At 42.0% G+C, this 12,807-nt stretch overlaps 1 protein-coding gene across 2 annotated transcripts in view; it reads right to left on the bottom strand.

Annotated features, from left to right (window-relative positions):
* Positions 1-11,573: 11,573 nt before the first annotated feature.
* The window catches only part of anapc1 (anaphase promoting complex subunit 1), a 214,837-nt gene continuing 213,603 nt past the window's right edge, over positions 11,574-12,807 (bottom strand). For both annotated transcript variants that reach the window (XM_087983726.1, XM_087983718.1), the window contains exon 48: positions 11,574-11,940. In XM_087983726.1, the coding sequence (XP_087839852.1) occupies positions 11,825-11,940 (116 nt within the window). In that variant the 3' untranslated portion in view covers positions 11,574-11,824. The remainder of the gene's footprint in view (positions 11,941-12,807) is intronic.

Below are 12,807 nucleotides of genomic sequence, written 5' to 3'. Positions count from 1 at the left end.
CTTAATTGAGCATTAAGGCTTCCCTGCAGTTATAAAACGTTGTCTCCAACAAGCCTGGTTGCAGATAGTTTAAGTAGTTCTTCAGAAGAAGGTAGAGCAGTTGATAGATTGGGAAAAAGAACCTATACAAATTCAGAACAAAAAATATGATAGTCAGTCAGTCCATCATAACCCCTTCATCCTGATTCCATTCATGATTATCCTATTAAGGACCTTTCACTCATGCTGTGTCTTTATTACACATTTTAGAAACATTCCTTTATTATCCAAACATTCTCTGGAATAAAAATCAAACATGGCTCTCAGATTTTCTGCTGCTTGCAAGCCATACAAAGTGAACATGGGATTGACAAATTAATGGCAGCTTTGTGCTTGGATTCCTTCTCTTCAAACTTTCTCTTTCTATCCCCCTAGGTCCCACCACCCACCTCGCCCCCACAACACCACCCACCCTCACCATACCAATTTAAATCCTCCCGAGTAGCTCCAGCAAATTTCCCTGCCAGGATATTAGTCCCCTTCCAATTCAAGTGTAATCCGTCCTTCTTGTACAGGTCACTTCTACCCCAGAAGAGATTCCAATTATCCAAAAATGTGAATCCTTCTCCCATACACTAGCTCCTCAGCCACACATTCATCTATTCTATCCTTCTATTCCTACCATCATTCGCTCATAGCACTGGGAGTAATCCAGAAATTGCTACCCTCGAGGACCCCTTTTTAAATTCTCCCTTCAGAATCTCATCTTTTTCCCTTCCTATGTTGTTGGTTCCAATGATCTCCTGCTGGTCCCTTTCCTCTTTGAGAACATTATGCACCCTCTCTGAGACATCCTTGATCCTGACACCAGGGAGGCAACATACCATTCTGATTTTTTGCTGCTGGCCACAGAAATGTCTGTCAGTGCCTCTGACTACAGTTCCCTAACACAATCGATTGTTTGGAACCTGGTGTACCCTCATTACATTAAACCCATTCTTGATACCAGAAACTTAGCTGTTCATGCTACATTTGCCTACATGTTCCAAAACAGCATATGTGTTTGAAATGGCGATAGCCACAGGAGACTTCTACACTACCTGCCTACCCCTCCCACCTTTCCAGGAATTAACCCATCTATTTGACTGTATCTGTGGCTTTTCTCTCTTCCTACAACTTCCATCCATCACACCCCTAGCTCTTGTAAATTCCTCATTGCCTCTAACTGTTGCTCCAACTGATCCATTTGATCTGATAGGATTCACAACCAAACATACTTCCTGTAGACATAATCCTCAGTAAGATGTAAACTCTCCCTAAGCTCACACATCTAACAAGAAGAGCAGATCACACTACTAAAGGCCATCTTTGCACCTTCACAATCTACAGACCCAGAAAAATAGCACTGTCATTTTACTTTAAAAATAACCAGTGCTCCAGGTTAACTTTGTACTTATGGTTTATATTTTTAAAATTTAACCAAGAGATAGATTTTAGTAAAACACATAATCAAGAAAGAACCCACTCTACTCACTACTGTAGACTTACAGCAAGGTTACACATTAAAAATTATGCACTTATCTGTTTCTGTGCTGTGACCTCTCCCACACAGGTTCCTCCAAGATCAGTTGCGAATTTCACTGTTTGTGCATTTTTTCTAGATGCACTCCGATGTTCAGCGATACACGAATTCACACAGCAAAGGCTGTGTCAATTAGCAGTGTCGGTTTCTTTCTCTCTCTCCCTCACTGATCATATGCTGCCTTTGTCTGTCTTTCTCCCTTTTTGAAGTGCCATTGTTTCAACTTTTTTTCCTCCGAAATTCCAAAACAATGCAACAACATATAAAACAGCAATTGCTGCTGCTGGAATTTGAGGAAATCACCTCCACTACCTAAAAAAAGGAGCAGCTCTTACAGTCCCAACTTTTTCCTGTCTTCCATCTTGAATTACACAGAATCCTCCCTTTTGTCCTTAATGTATTTTTTTTACAAATACATCAAGGACAAAAAGGTAACTGGGGAAAGAATAGGGCCCCTCAAAGATTAGCAAAGCACCCCATGTCTGGAGCCACTGGAGATGGAGAAGAACTAGTACTTTGCATTAGTGTTTATAGTGGAGATGGTCATGGAAGATATAGAATGTGCGGAAATATATGGTGACATCTTGCAAAATGTCCATGTTACAGAAAAGGAGGTGCTGGATGTCTTGAAATGCATAAAAGTGGATAAATCCCCAGGACCTGATCAGGTGTATCCTAGAACTCTGTGGGAAGCTAGGGAAATGATTGCTGGGCCTCTTGCTGAGATATTTGTATCATCTATAGTCACAGGTGAGGTGCTAGAAGACTGGAAGTTGGCTAACGTGGTGCCACTATTTAAGAAAGGTGTAAGGAAAAGCCAGGGTATATAGACCAGTGAGCCTGACAGTAGTGCTGGGCAAGTTGTTGGAAGGAATCCTGAGGGACAGGATTTACATGTATTTGGAACGGCTAGGACTGATTAAGGATAGTCAGCCTGGCTTTGTGCACGGGAAATCATGTCTCACAAACTTGATTGAGTATTTTGAAGAAGTAACAAAGAGGATTGATGAGGGCAGAGTATTGGATGCGTTGTATATGGACTTCAGGCATTTGACAAGGTTCCCCATGGGAGACTGGTTATCAAGGTTGGATCTCATGTAATACATGGAGAACTAACCATTTGGATACAGAACTGGCTCAAAGGTAGAAGACAAGAGGACTGTTTTTCAGACTGACCAGTGGAGTGCCACAAAGATCGGTGCTGGGTCCACTACTTTTCGTCATTTATATAAATGATTTTTATGTGAACATAGGAGGTAAAGTTAGTAAGTTTGCAGATGACGCCAAAATTGGAGGTGTAGTGGACAGCAAAGAAGGTTACCTCAGAATACAATGGGATCCTGACCAGATGGGCTGAGGAGTGGCAGATGGAGTTTAATTTAGATAAATGCAAGGTATTGTATTTTGGAAAAGCAAATCAGAGCACGGCTTATACACTTAATGGTAAGGTCCTAGGGAGTGTAGATGAACAAAGAGAGCTTTGTGTGCAGGTTCATAGCTCCTTGAAACTGGAGTCACAGGTAGATAGGGTAGTGAAGAAGGCATTTGGTATGCTTTCCTTTATTGGTCAGAGCATTCAGTATAGCAGTTAAGAGGTCATGTTGTGGCTTTACAGGACATTGGTTAGGCCACTTATGGAATATTGTGAGCAATTCTGATGTTGCGAAACTTGGAAGGGTTCAGAAAAGATTTACAAGGATGTTGCCAGCGTTGGAGGGTTTGAGCTATGGGGAGAGGCTAAATAGGATGGAGCTGTTTTCCCACGAATGCTGGAGGCTGAGGGGGTGACCTTATAGAGATTTATAAAATCATGAGGGGCATGGGTGGGATAAATAGACTCTCTTCCCTGGGTTGGGCGAGTCCAGAACTGGAGGGCATAGTTTTAGGGTAGAGGGGAAAGATTTAAAAAGGACCTAAGGGGCAGATGTTTCACACAAAGTGTGGTGCATGTATGGAATGAGCTGCCATGGAAGTGGTGGAGGCTGGTACAATTGCAGCATTTAAAAGGCATCTTCATGGGTATATGAATAGGAAGGGTTTGGAAGGATATGGGCCAAATGCTGGCAAATGCGACTAGATTAGGTTAGGATATCTGGTGATATGGCCAAGTTGGACCGAATGGTCTATTTCCGTGTTGTATTTCTCTATGACTCTATGACTATGATCCTCGATCTTTTTCTCTGTAAGATTCTGACCAGACAGTTCATTCATCCAATTGCACTGGGCTACATTTTAGAAACATTGAATAGCCCCTGTTTCTATCTAGAAATCCCACTGCACCATTCAACAGGATCATGGGTAATCCTCTATCTCGACACCACACTCCCAATCTCCCCCCATACAGTTGACACCATAAACTTCTCGAAATTGACCCATTTCTTTCTTAAATATATTCAGTGACATTGTCTCCACAGCTTTCTGTGGTAGAGAATTCCACAGATTTCCCAATCTCTGAGTGAAGAAATTTCTCATCTCCTTCAGACGTGGCCTACCCTGTATTTTGAGACCGTGACCTTTGCTCTGAAGCCCCTATCACGGGAATAATCACCATCCCCTCATCGAGTCTGCCAACCCTGTCAGAAGGACTGAACAGAAATTAAATTGTAAAACTTACTCAATATGGATTTATGAATTGTTTGGATATGTCTCATTGTGAATTTCCACACGTTCTTATCCTGTATAGAGTAAAGAAGTTAATACTTATGTAATATTGATTCCACTCATTCGAATGATGTAAGAATCTGTGGGTGGAGCCAAGGATTACACTCAAGCTTTCAGATGTATTTTTACCCGTTCTCTAAGGTCCTGGCAATTATGTCTGGCCAAATGTAGCTGACTTATGCTATCATAGAATAAACCTCTTTGGTATCTCAGAACAATTCCTTTTCTTGGGCAGTTAGTGCTACTATTAACCATGAGACAGGGACAAAACAAGGCAGAGAAAAAGGAGGATTGGTGGCAGTAAACAACTTCCAAAGACCCACTGGATCAGTGATCCAGAGACCGAGGTTTGAATCGCATCAGAACAGACAGAAATTTTGATTTAATCAAATTCAAATGATGACCCTGAAACCACTGTCATAAAAACCCATCCGTCTCACTTGTGTCCTCAGTGAAGGAAATCTGCCATCCTTATCTAGTCTGTCCCACATGTGACCCCAGACCAACAGCAATGCAGCTGACCCTGATCTGCCACAGGGATATATTAACCTCGAGAAAGGAAAAAAAGGACTGAAAATGGATGGCCCAGCTAGCATCGACTGAGGCACCGGAAACCACAGATGCAAACACAGTCCTTTCGACCCTGCAAAGACCTCCTTATTAATATCTGGATGTCAAAATTGGGAGAGCGGTCTCACAGACGAGTCAAACAACAACCTGACATAGTCACTCACGGAATCATACCATGCAGACAATGTCCTAGACACCACCATCATCATCCCTGGACATGTCCTGTCCCACCGGCAGGATAGAATCAGCAGAGGTGGCAAAAGTCAGGAGGGAGCTGCCTTGGGAGTCCTCAACATTGCCTCATGAGATCTCATGGCATCAAGACAAACACATGCAAGAAAACCTCCTGCTGATTATTAGGGTTAGGGTTACTGAACCTTTTTCACGTGTAAACTACCACTTGAAGGAAGCACTGAGGGTGGCAAGGAAGCAAGGTGGCTGGGGTCTTCAATGACTCCTGAAGGTCATAGTTGCTACACTGAATCTGTGGTATTGCTGAAGGAAGAAACAAGAGGGAAATATATTGTTATCTCATTCTTACTGGGGCAGCAAGGTGGCTCAGTGATTAGCACTGCTACCTCACAGTGCCAGGGAGGGTTCGATTCCTTCCTCAGGCGACTGGCTGTGTAGAGCTTGCATGTTTTTCCCAGGTCTGTATGGGTTTCCTCCAGGTGCTCCAGTTTCCTCCCACAATCCAAAGATGTCCAGGTTAGGTGGATTGGCCATGCTAAACTGCCCATAGTGTTCAGGGCTGTGTGGGTTAGGTGCATTGTTAAGGAGTAAATATCAGGTAATAGTGTATGGGAATGGGTCTGGGTGGGTTACTCTTTGGAGGGCTGGTGTGGATATGTTGGGCCGATGAGCCTGTTTCCACACTGTAGGGATTCTGTGAAATTCTTACCAATCTGCCTGCTGCACTTGCATCTACATATGGCCAAAAGATGTAAAATCCAGAGGTGCAATGACAGTGACTGTTCTTGACATCAAGGCCGCAAATGTGGCATCAAGAAGCCCTAACAAAACTAGAGTCAATGGGAATCGAAGGAAAACTCCCCGCTGGTTGGAGTCATACCTGGCACACAGGAAGTTGGTTGGGGCTGTTGGAGCTCAGCTCCAGGAAATCTCTGCAGGAGTTCCTCAGGGTAGTGCCCTAGGCCCAATCATCTTCAGCTGCTTCATCAATGACCTTCCCTCCATCGTAAGGCCAGAAGTGGGGATGTTCGCCAATGACTGCACAATATTCAGACCTATTTGCAATTTCTGATGCAGTCAATCAAAATACAACCAGACCTTCACAATAAAATGTTTTGGGCTGACAAGTGCTAAGTAACATTTGCATCAAAAAAGTGCCAGGCAATGATTATTTATAACAGAAAATAATCTAACACACTCACTTTGGTATTCAACAGCATTACCAGTGCTGAATCAACATGGAGATTACTATTGACCAGAAACTCTACTGAACTAGCCATATGAATACCAAGGGTACAAGAACAGGTCAGAGACTAGGACTACTGTAGTGTGTAACTCATCTTCTGACTCACCAAGGCCTGTCCATAATCTACAAGTCAGGAGTGTGATCGAATACTCCCACTTGTCTGGATGGGTGTAGCTCCAACAATACTCAAGAAGCTTGACACCATCCAGGACAAAGCAGCTCTCTTGATCAGCACCACATTCACAAATGTTTACTCCTCCCACCATCAATGTGCAGTAGGTGCAGTGCAGAAATTCAGCAAGGCTCCTTCGACAGTTCCTCCCAAGCCCACAACCACTTCTGTCTTGAAGAACAAGGGCAGCAGATACATGGAATACCACAAATCGCAAGCACCCCTCCAAGTCACTCACCATCCTGACTTGGAAATATATCACTGTTCCTGTAGTGTCACTGGGTCAAACTCCTGGAACTCCCTCCCTTATGGCATGTGAGTGCATCTACAACCCATGACGTGCATTGCCTCAAGACAACTGTTCACCAACACCTTCTCAAGGATACCTTGTGATGGGCAAATAAATGCTGGCTCCGCTGGCAATGCCCACATCCCATGAATGAATTTTAAAGAATCCTTCCCAGTAACACAGTGGTAGATGTGACAAATACAACAAGATACCAGGAGTTAGCCATGGAAAAATACCACATTGTCAATCAAGATTACTTGTAATTTTTGAGTGTGACAAAGCAATATGATTGTGTAAGCCTGTGGATGTGGAAAATTTCAGTCAGGCTCTGCTCAATGCTGAGATACTGAAAATAAAGTGAATGGGAATAAGTGGCAATATTTTCCAATGGATTAATGTTCAGCTAATTAATAGAATTGAAATGACGGTGGGATGGGGATTTTCATCAGTCAAAATACTTTCAGAGAAGGACTGTTTTGCAACTCTTTTGTGTAAGGGACCTAGTACTGGGGAGTCACAACACAGCGCCTAAATATACAGATAATATTCCAAAGATTTAAAAAACGTTACGAGAGAATTTTGGAATGGCAGTGGCAGGCAACAGATGACATTCATTGTCAAGAAACTCAAAAATACTTCACATGGAGACAGAAAATAAAAGCAGCTTGTGACTATAACTTAACTGGAAGGAACTTTGTTAAAATATTTGCTTTTATTTGTTTGTGAAATAGGAGAATGACTGGCAAAGTCAACATTAATGTCATCTCTCTTAGAATAATGAAGAATGAGGAGTGGTAGATGAATTGAACAAATGTTTGTCATTGGTCTTCAATATAAAGTTAAGAAACAGAAATAGATAACTCAGCTGTGAATCAGGAAATGGCAGGGAGAGTGATAGTCAAGGAATTTATAATCATTAAAATGTCGGAGCTGTGAGCTGACAAATCTCTAAGTCCTGTGTACCTCACTGTAACATCACAGAAGTGAGTCGTGAAGGTTGAGAGTATGTGGGACTCTTTTCAAAAGGCAGTTTCGGTAGAGTCTTTCAATCTTTTTAAAACAGAGGTAAGTAGATTCTTGATAAAGTAGTTGTTGAAGGGTTATGGAGGTACAGGGGGAATGTTGAATAGCCAGATTGGCCACGATCTTATTGAATATAGAAGTTCTCGGGGTCTATTCCTGCAGTCAATTCATGTCTTTAATTGTCCTGGAGGTGGTGGTACTGGGCTGCTTGCATGAACAACAGTTGTGTACTGATGCTAGTCTAACAGTGCTTTAGATACAGAGTTCCAGAATTTTGACCAAATGGCGAGGGAATGGTAAATTATTTCCAAGTCAGGACTGTGTTGTCCTCATTTCCGATCTGGGCTAAATTCAATCCAATTGCTGGAGATTGTTTGTGATAGTCCACAATGGTATGAACATTGCATCATGTGACTAGCAGGGTACGAGAAGCTGAACCACAAGGACCTTTGACTTTTTAAAAAACCTAGCAATTCCTCTGTTTGCTCCCATCATTGACTCTGCTTTAAAAATCCAATTTGATGTTAAGGACCTTGGAGACATGAAGAGGATATGATACAAACTATTCTGAAGTACCTACCCATAATCTCTTCAGCACAGCACAACTGCTGATTTTCTCAGGAATCGTTTACAGTGAGGTATTTTCTGACTGGTTTGCTGTATGTCAACACAGAGGGCTGATTACTTCTTCATGTAATCGGCAGGGACTGTCATGTTTACACTGACTGGTGAAGCATGAAAGATTGGCAGGAAAACAAAAAAAGAGCTCAAGTTCAAATCTGTACAAAACATTTACAGTATTTTTAATAAAAATTACAACTGCACACCCGACAATAACTTTATAGAACATGTGATATGTTGTTTACTGCACACACCAGTTATGGTCATTGTTTAAGTGTCACCCTGCCATGATAAAGAACAGGCAGACAATCTGCACTCAGAACTCAAACATTTCTCTTTGTCAGCCAGACTTCAGTGGATCACATGCACTTACCGCAATTACTTGCTTTATGGATCTATCAATTTACCTTTTTTATAGGCTTAAAAATAGTTTAAAATAGCACTTGCATTTATACAGCATCCCAGAGCATTTCACAACCAATTAAGTGCAAATTTTTCCAATTGGCTGCCAATCCAGAGCAGCATGGTGGCTCAGTGGTTAACAATCCTTCCTCACAGGGCGAGAGACCCAGGTTTGATCCCACCCTTAGGCATTTGCCTGTGTGGCATTTGTACGTTCTCCGGATGTCTGCGTAGGTGTCCTCCCACAGTCCAAAGATGCGCAGCTTAGGTGAATTGGCCGTGCTAAATTGCTCATAGTGTGCAGGCTTGGTGGATTAGCCATTGAAAAATGCAGGATTGTGGGTCTAAGTGAGAGGATTGGTGTAAACTCGATGGGCCGAATGGCCTGCCTCACATTATAAGGATTCTGTGATGAATTTAGGCACAGCAAGCCCGACAATATTGAGAGGGAAGACTAACAGGAATTCAAACATCTCTTCGAAGTAATGCTGTGTAATCTTTTATACCTAGTTAACAGGGAAAATGGGGCCTTGGATTAATGTCTCATCTAAAAGAGAATACTTTCTCACTAAGTATCAACTTAAATAATACATGCCGGTTTCTGATGTGGGATTTGAAGCCCAGTGTTCTGACTCAGAGGCAAAAGCATGACCACTAATGCATGACAAACAGTAAAGCCTTGAAAGTAAAACCCATGGCTAATGGGTCATATGCAAGGACAAATTAGATTCAAACAAAAATGATTGCATATAGACAGAAAGATAATAAGAGATGGGTATCAAGTTTAGCTAAAGGGAAATGAAAGTTGCCATCAAGACAACCACAAGGTGAAGGTAGTGAGTAGAGAGATGTGATAACAGTAGGATTATTTTTTATTATGTTGAGTCAACAGGCCATTCAAGGCTATAAATTGTTATTGGCGAAAACGAGGGATAGAGGGAAATTCACAGGTTATGAAATGGTCTTTTTTTTAAACTATCCTCATGACAGAAGACAATGCTGAATTACTAGCAATACTTTGCACTGTTGACATTAAAGTTTAAAATGACCAAATCAATGGAAAGATAACCCGTGGTTAGAACAAGCGCCTGGTTCTGACAGTATTCAATTCAGCATTATTTACAGGAGACTCCAACTCAATCATGCATCACGAATCAATACGATCAGCTGGGCAAGTTGTTCACAACTCTCAACATATATTAAGGGTCAGAACTCACGCAACAGATTCCATACTTTGTGGTTGCTTCTAGGTTGGTAGATTTACGTAAACTGGTTTACACTTTCAATGTCCTTTTGAAAACCAAAGTGTAAAATGTCACACAACAAAGCTTGTGGGATAAGTGTACAGAGTTTGGGTTGGATAAGGAATTAATTCTGATAGGTAGAAGACAGTTACTAATGGAAGTTGAGAGTGTAGTGCTAGAAAAGCACAGCAGGTCAGGCAGCAGACGAGTTACTAAGGGAAGCAACTCAACAAGGGGAACAGTGGAATAGATGTCAGGCCTATGCTTTTCGTCATCTTAATCCACATTGCAATAAAGGTGTCAGGGAAACGGCCCACCAGTTTGTGGGAGAAAAAGATTTGTGAGATCTTTGAGGGGTTGATGAAGTAATGTTGAGCAGGTGGGCATGACCTCCTAATAAGGCAGCATCTGATGGAAAAACAGAAGGTGTATTGGTGACACCAAACTGGAAGGAATGTCCATGGGGAATGGAGATTTGGGAGTGGGGCAGGTAAGACTGGATAATGAGGAATCAGCTGAATGGGATTTATGACAGAAGACAGAGGGTGACAAGGACTTAGGAGCAGGGTGACTGATGCAGAAGCAAGGCTTGGGGAGAAGGAGGGAAGTTCAGGTGATGGGGATGAAGGTAAGGAAATAGAGACTCGAGAGAGAGGAAGATAATGGGCTGGGGATGGGGGAGAAAATGAAACTGGGGAGTTTGGGGCTGAGAGAGAGAGAGAGAGAGACTTGGGGAATGGGCAGAAGGGTCAGGAAAAGGAATCGGTTGTGGTCAAGAAACAGAGGGAGACTGAGTCCTTCTGATCCTTAAACCTAATTTGACAGCCATGCAAGAGAAGGTCATTTTACTTTAGAAATTCAGAGTTTAGGGAATTTTTAACAATAATCTTTAAAATAATCCAAGGTTTAGGTTTAGTCCAGTTAGGCAATTTTGATAGAAAAGCAAAATTAACAAATGGGAGAAATCTGAAATTAAAAGTGTATTGAAAAATACTCAGCTGATTAGGCAGACTCTGTGGAGACAGTAACAGAGTGGCTGTGCTGTAGAAGAGGCCATTCAGCCCATTGTGCCTTCACTGATTCTAATACCGAGTGCCAATCTTCTGCTTTTTCACCAGAGCCTTGCACATTATTTCCATCCAAGTCATCAGCAATGCCATCTTGAATGCCTCAACAGACTTAATTTCAGGTTCGTGAGTTTTTGGCAAAATGCTCAGGTCATTTTGAGTTAGATAGTGGAGCATAAGTTACAGGAGCATAGAACCAGCTGACACAAGGTATTCTTTTCACAGAGTCATCAAATGACAACCCTGGCAACATGTCTCTACTTTGTGACATCAGCCATGGTGAGAAAAGATGCGGGCTTTTGGGGATGTTACTCTCATTCATAGAAGTCCCCGAAATTGTTTGTTTTCAGGAGTTGGAGATATATCGTCCGGCTGCACTGAAACAGCTGCCTGATAGTGGGACAAAGTGGTCGACACAGTTTAGTTTATGCATATGGTGAGAGAGACAGGCTGGTCTTTTCGTGTTCGCCCTCTTTGCATGCTTGCAATGCAAATTTTAAACCAAAATAAAACATCACAACCAACTGCAAAAGTAGATGTTTTTATTCACAAAGTCAGTTCCTCTTCAGTTAACATATGCACATCTAAATCCAGTCGGCAATGCACAGCAATTGCTGGTGGCATTAACAGTGTTTGCTAACATGCTTTCCAACAATAACAACCATAAGATAGTTTAAAAAATGTTTTAAGTGATGCAGAAACAATTCCATAACTGGACAATAAAGAGACACGAATGATCTGACTAGGTTTAGAGTTGTAATAAATCCCAGTGACCATCAAACCAACATTGCTTGGGGCCTGCCGAGCATCACTGGAGCTAACCTCAGCAGAGTCTGCACTGGCAAATGTAGTTGGCTGAATTTGAGCAGAAGTTCGGAGAAACTTGCAGTACCTAAAGCATAAAGGACAGGTCTGTGTGAAAACAGGAAAGTCAGCAATTCCTAGATATCCCTAAGCGCAAAGATTCCGCTATCTAAAAATTTATGTGGCACCCAACCAAAGCTTGATCTGCTCATTGATAAATTAAACCCAAAATGTTCCAGGTTCTATTTGAAGAGCATGGTGGTGTCTCAGTGCACTGGTCAAGAGTCCTTCCTCAGTCACTATTGTTAATGAATTAGTGAACTAATTGTAGATTTTATTTACTGTTTGTAAGACTTTGTTGCAATTAGGCGAAAGTGAGGACTGCAGATGCTGGAGATTAGAATCGAGAGGGTGGTGGAGATTAGAATCGAGAGGGTCAGGAAGTATCCGAGGAGCAGGAGAATCGACATTTCGGGCAAAAGCCCTTCATCATTCCTGAGGAAGGATTTTTGCTTGAAACGTCGATTCTCCTGCTCCTCTGATGCTGCCAGACCTGCTGTGCGTTTCCAGCACCACACTCTTGACCTTTGTTGCAACTAGCGACATAACCTTCCTACATGATGACTGGACTCCTATGTTAATTGGCTACAAATTAATTTGAAATGTCCTAACAATAGGCTATGCTACTATCTTAATAGAAATTAATATTTTCCTAATATTATTTTTGACAATGATGAGAATGGTCATCCGAAATCTATCTAATGTCATTGCTTGTAAGTAGAGAAATTGATTTTTAATGTGCCTCATATAAATCCCAGAAGTCACACGACACCAGGTTATATCTAACAGGTTTAGAGTCATAGAGATGTACAGCATGGAAACAGACCCTTCGGTCCAACCCATCCATGCCGACCAAATATTCCAACGCAATCTAGTCCCACCTGCCAGCACCTGG

This window comes from Chiloscyllium plagiosum, unplaced genomic scaffold, assembly GCF_037043375.1.
Source record: "Chiloscyllium plagiosum isolate Xiang-an unplaced genomic scaffold, Cpla_swu_hap1 HiC_scaffold_3, whole genome shotgun sequence".
In the NCBI taxonomy this organism is placed as follows: domain Eukaryota; kingdom Metazoa; phylum Chordata; class Chondrichthyes; order Orectolobiformes; family Hemiscylliidae; genus Chiloscyllium; species Chiloscyllium plagiosum.
Note: the sequence above shows the minus strand (reverse complement) of the source record. Positions and strands in the feature narration are given on the sequence as shown.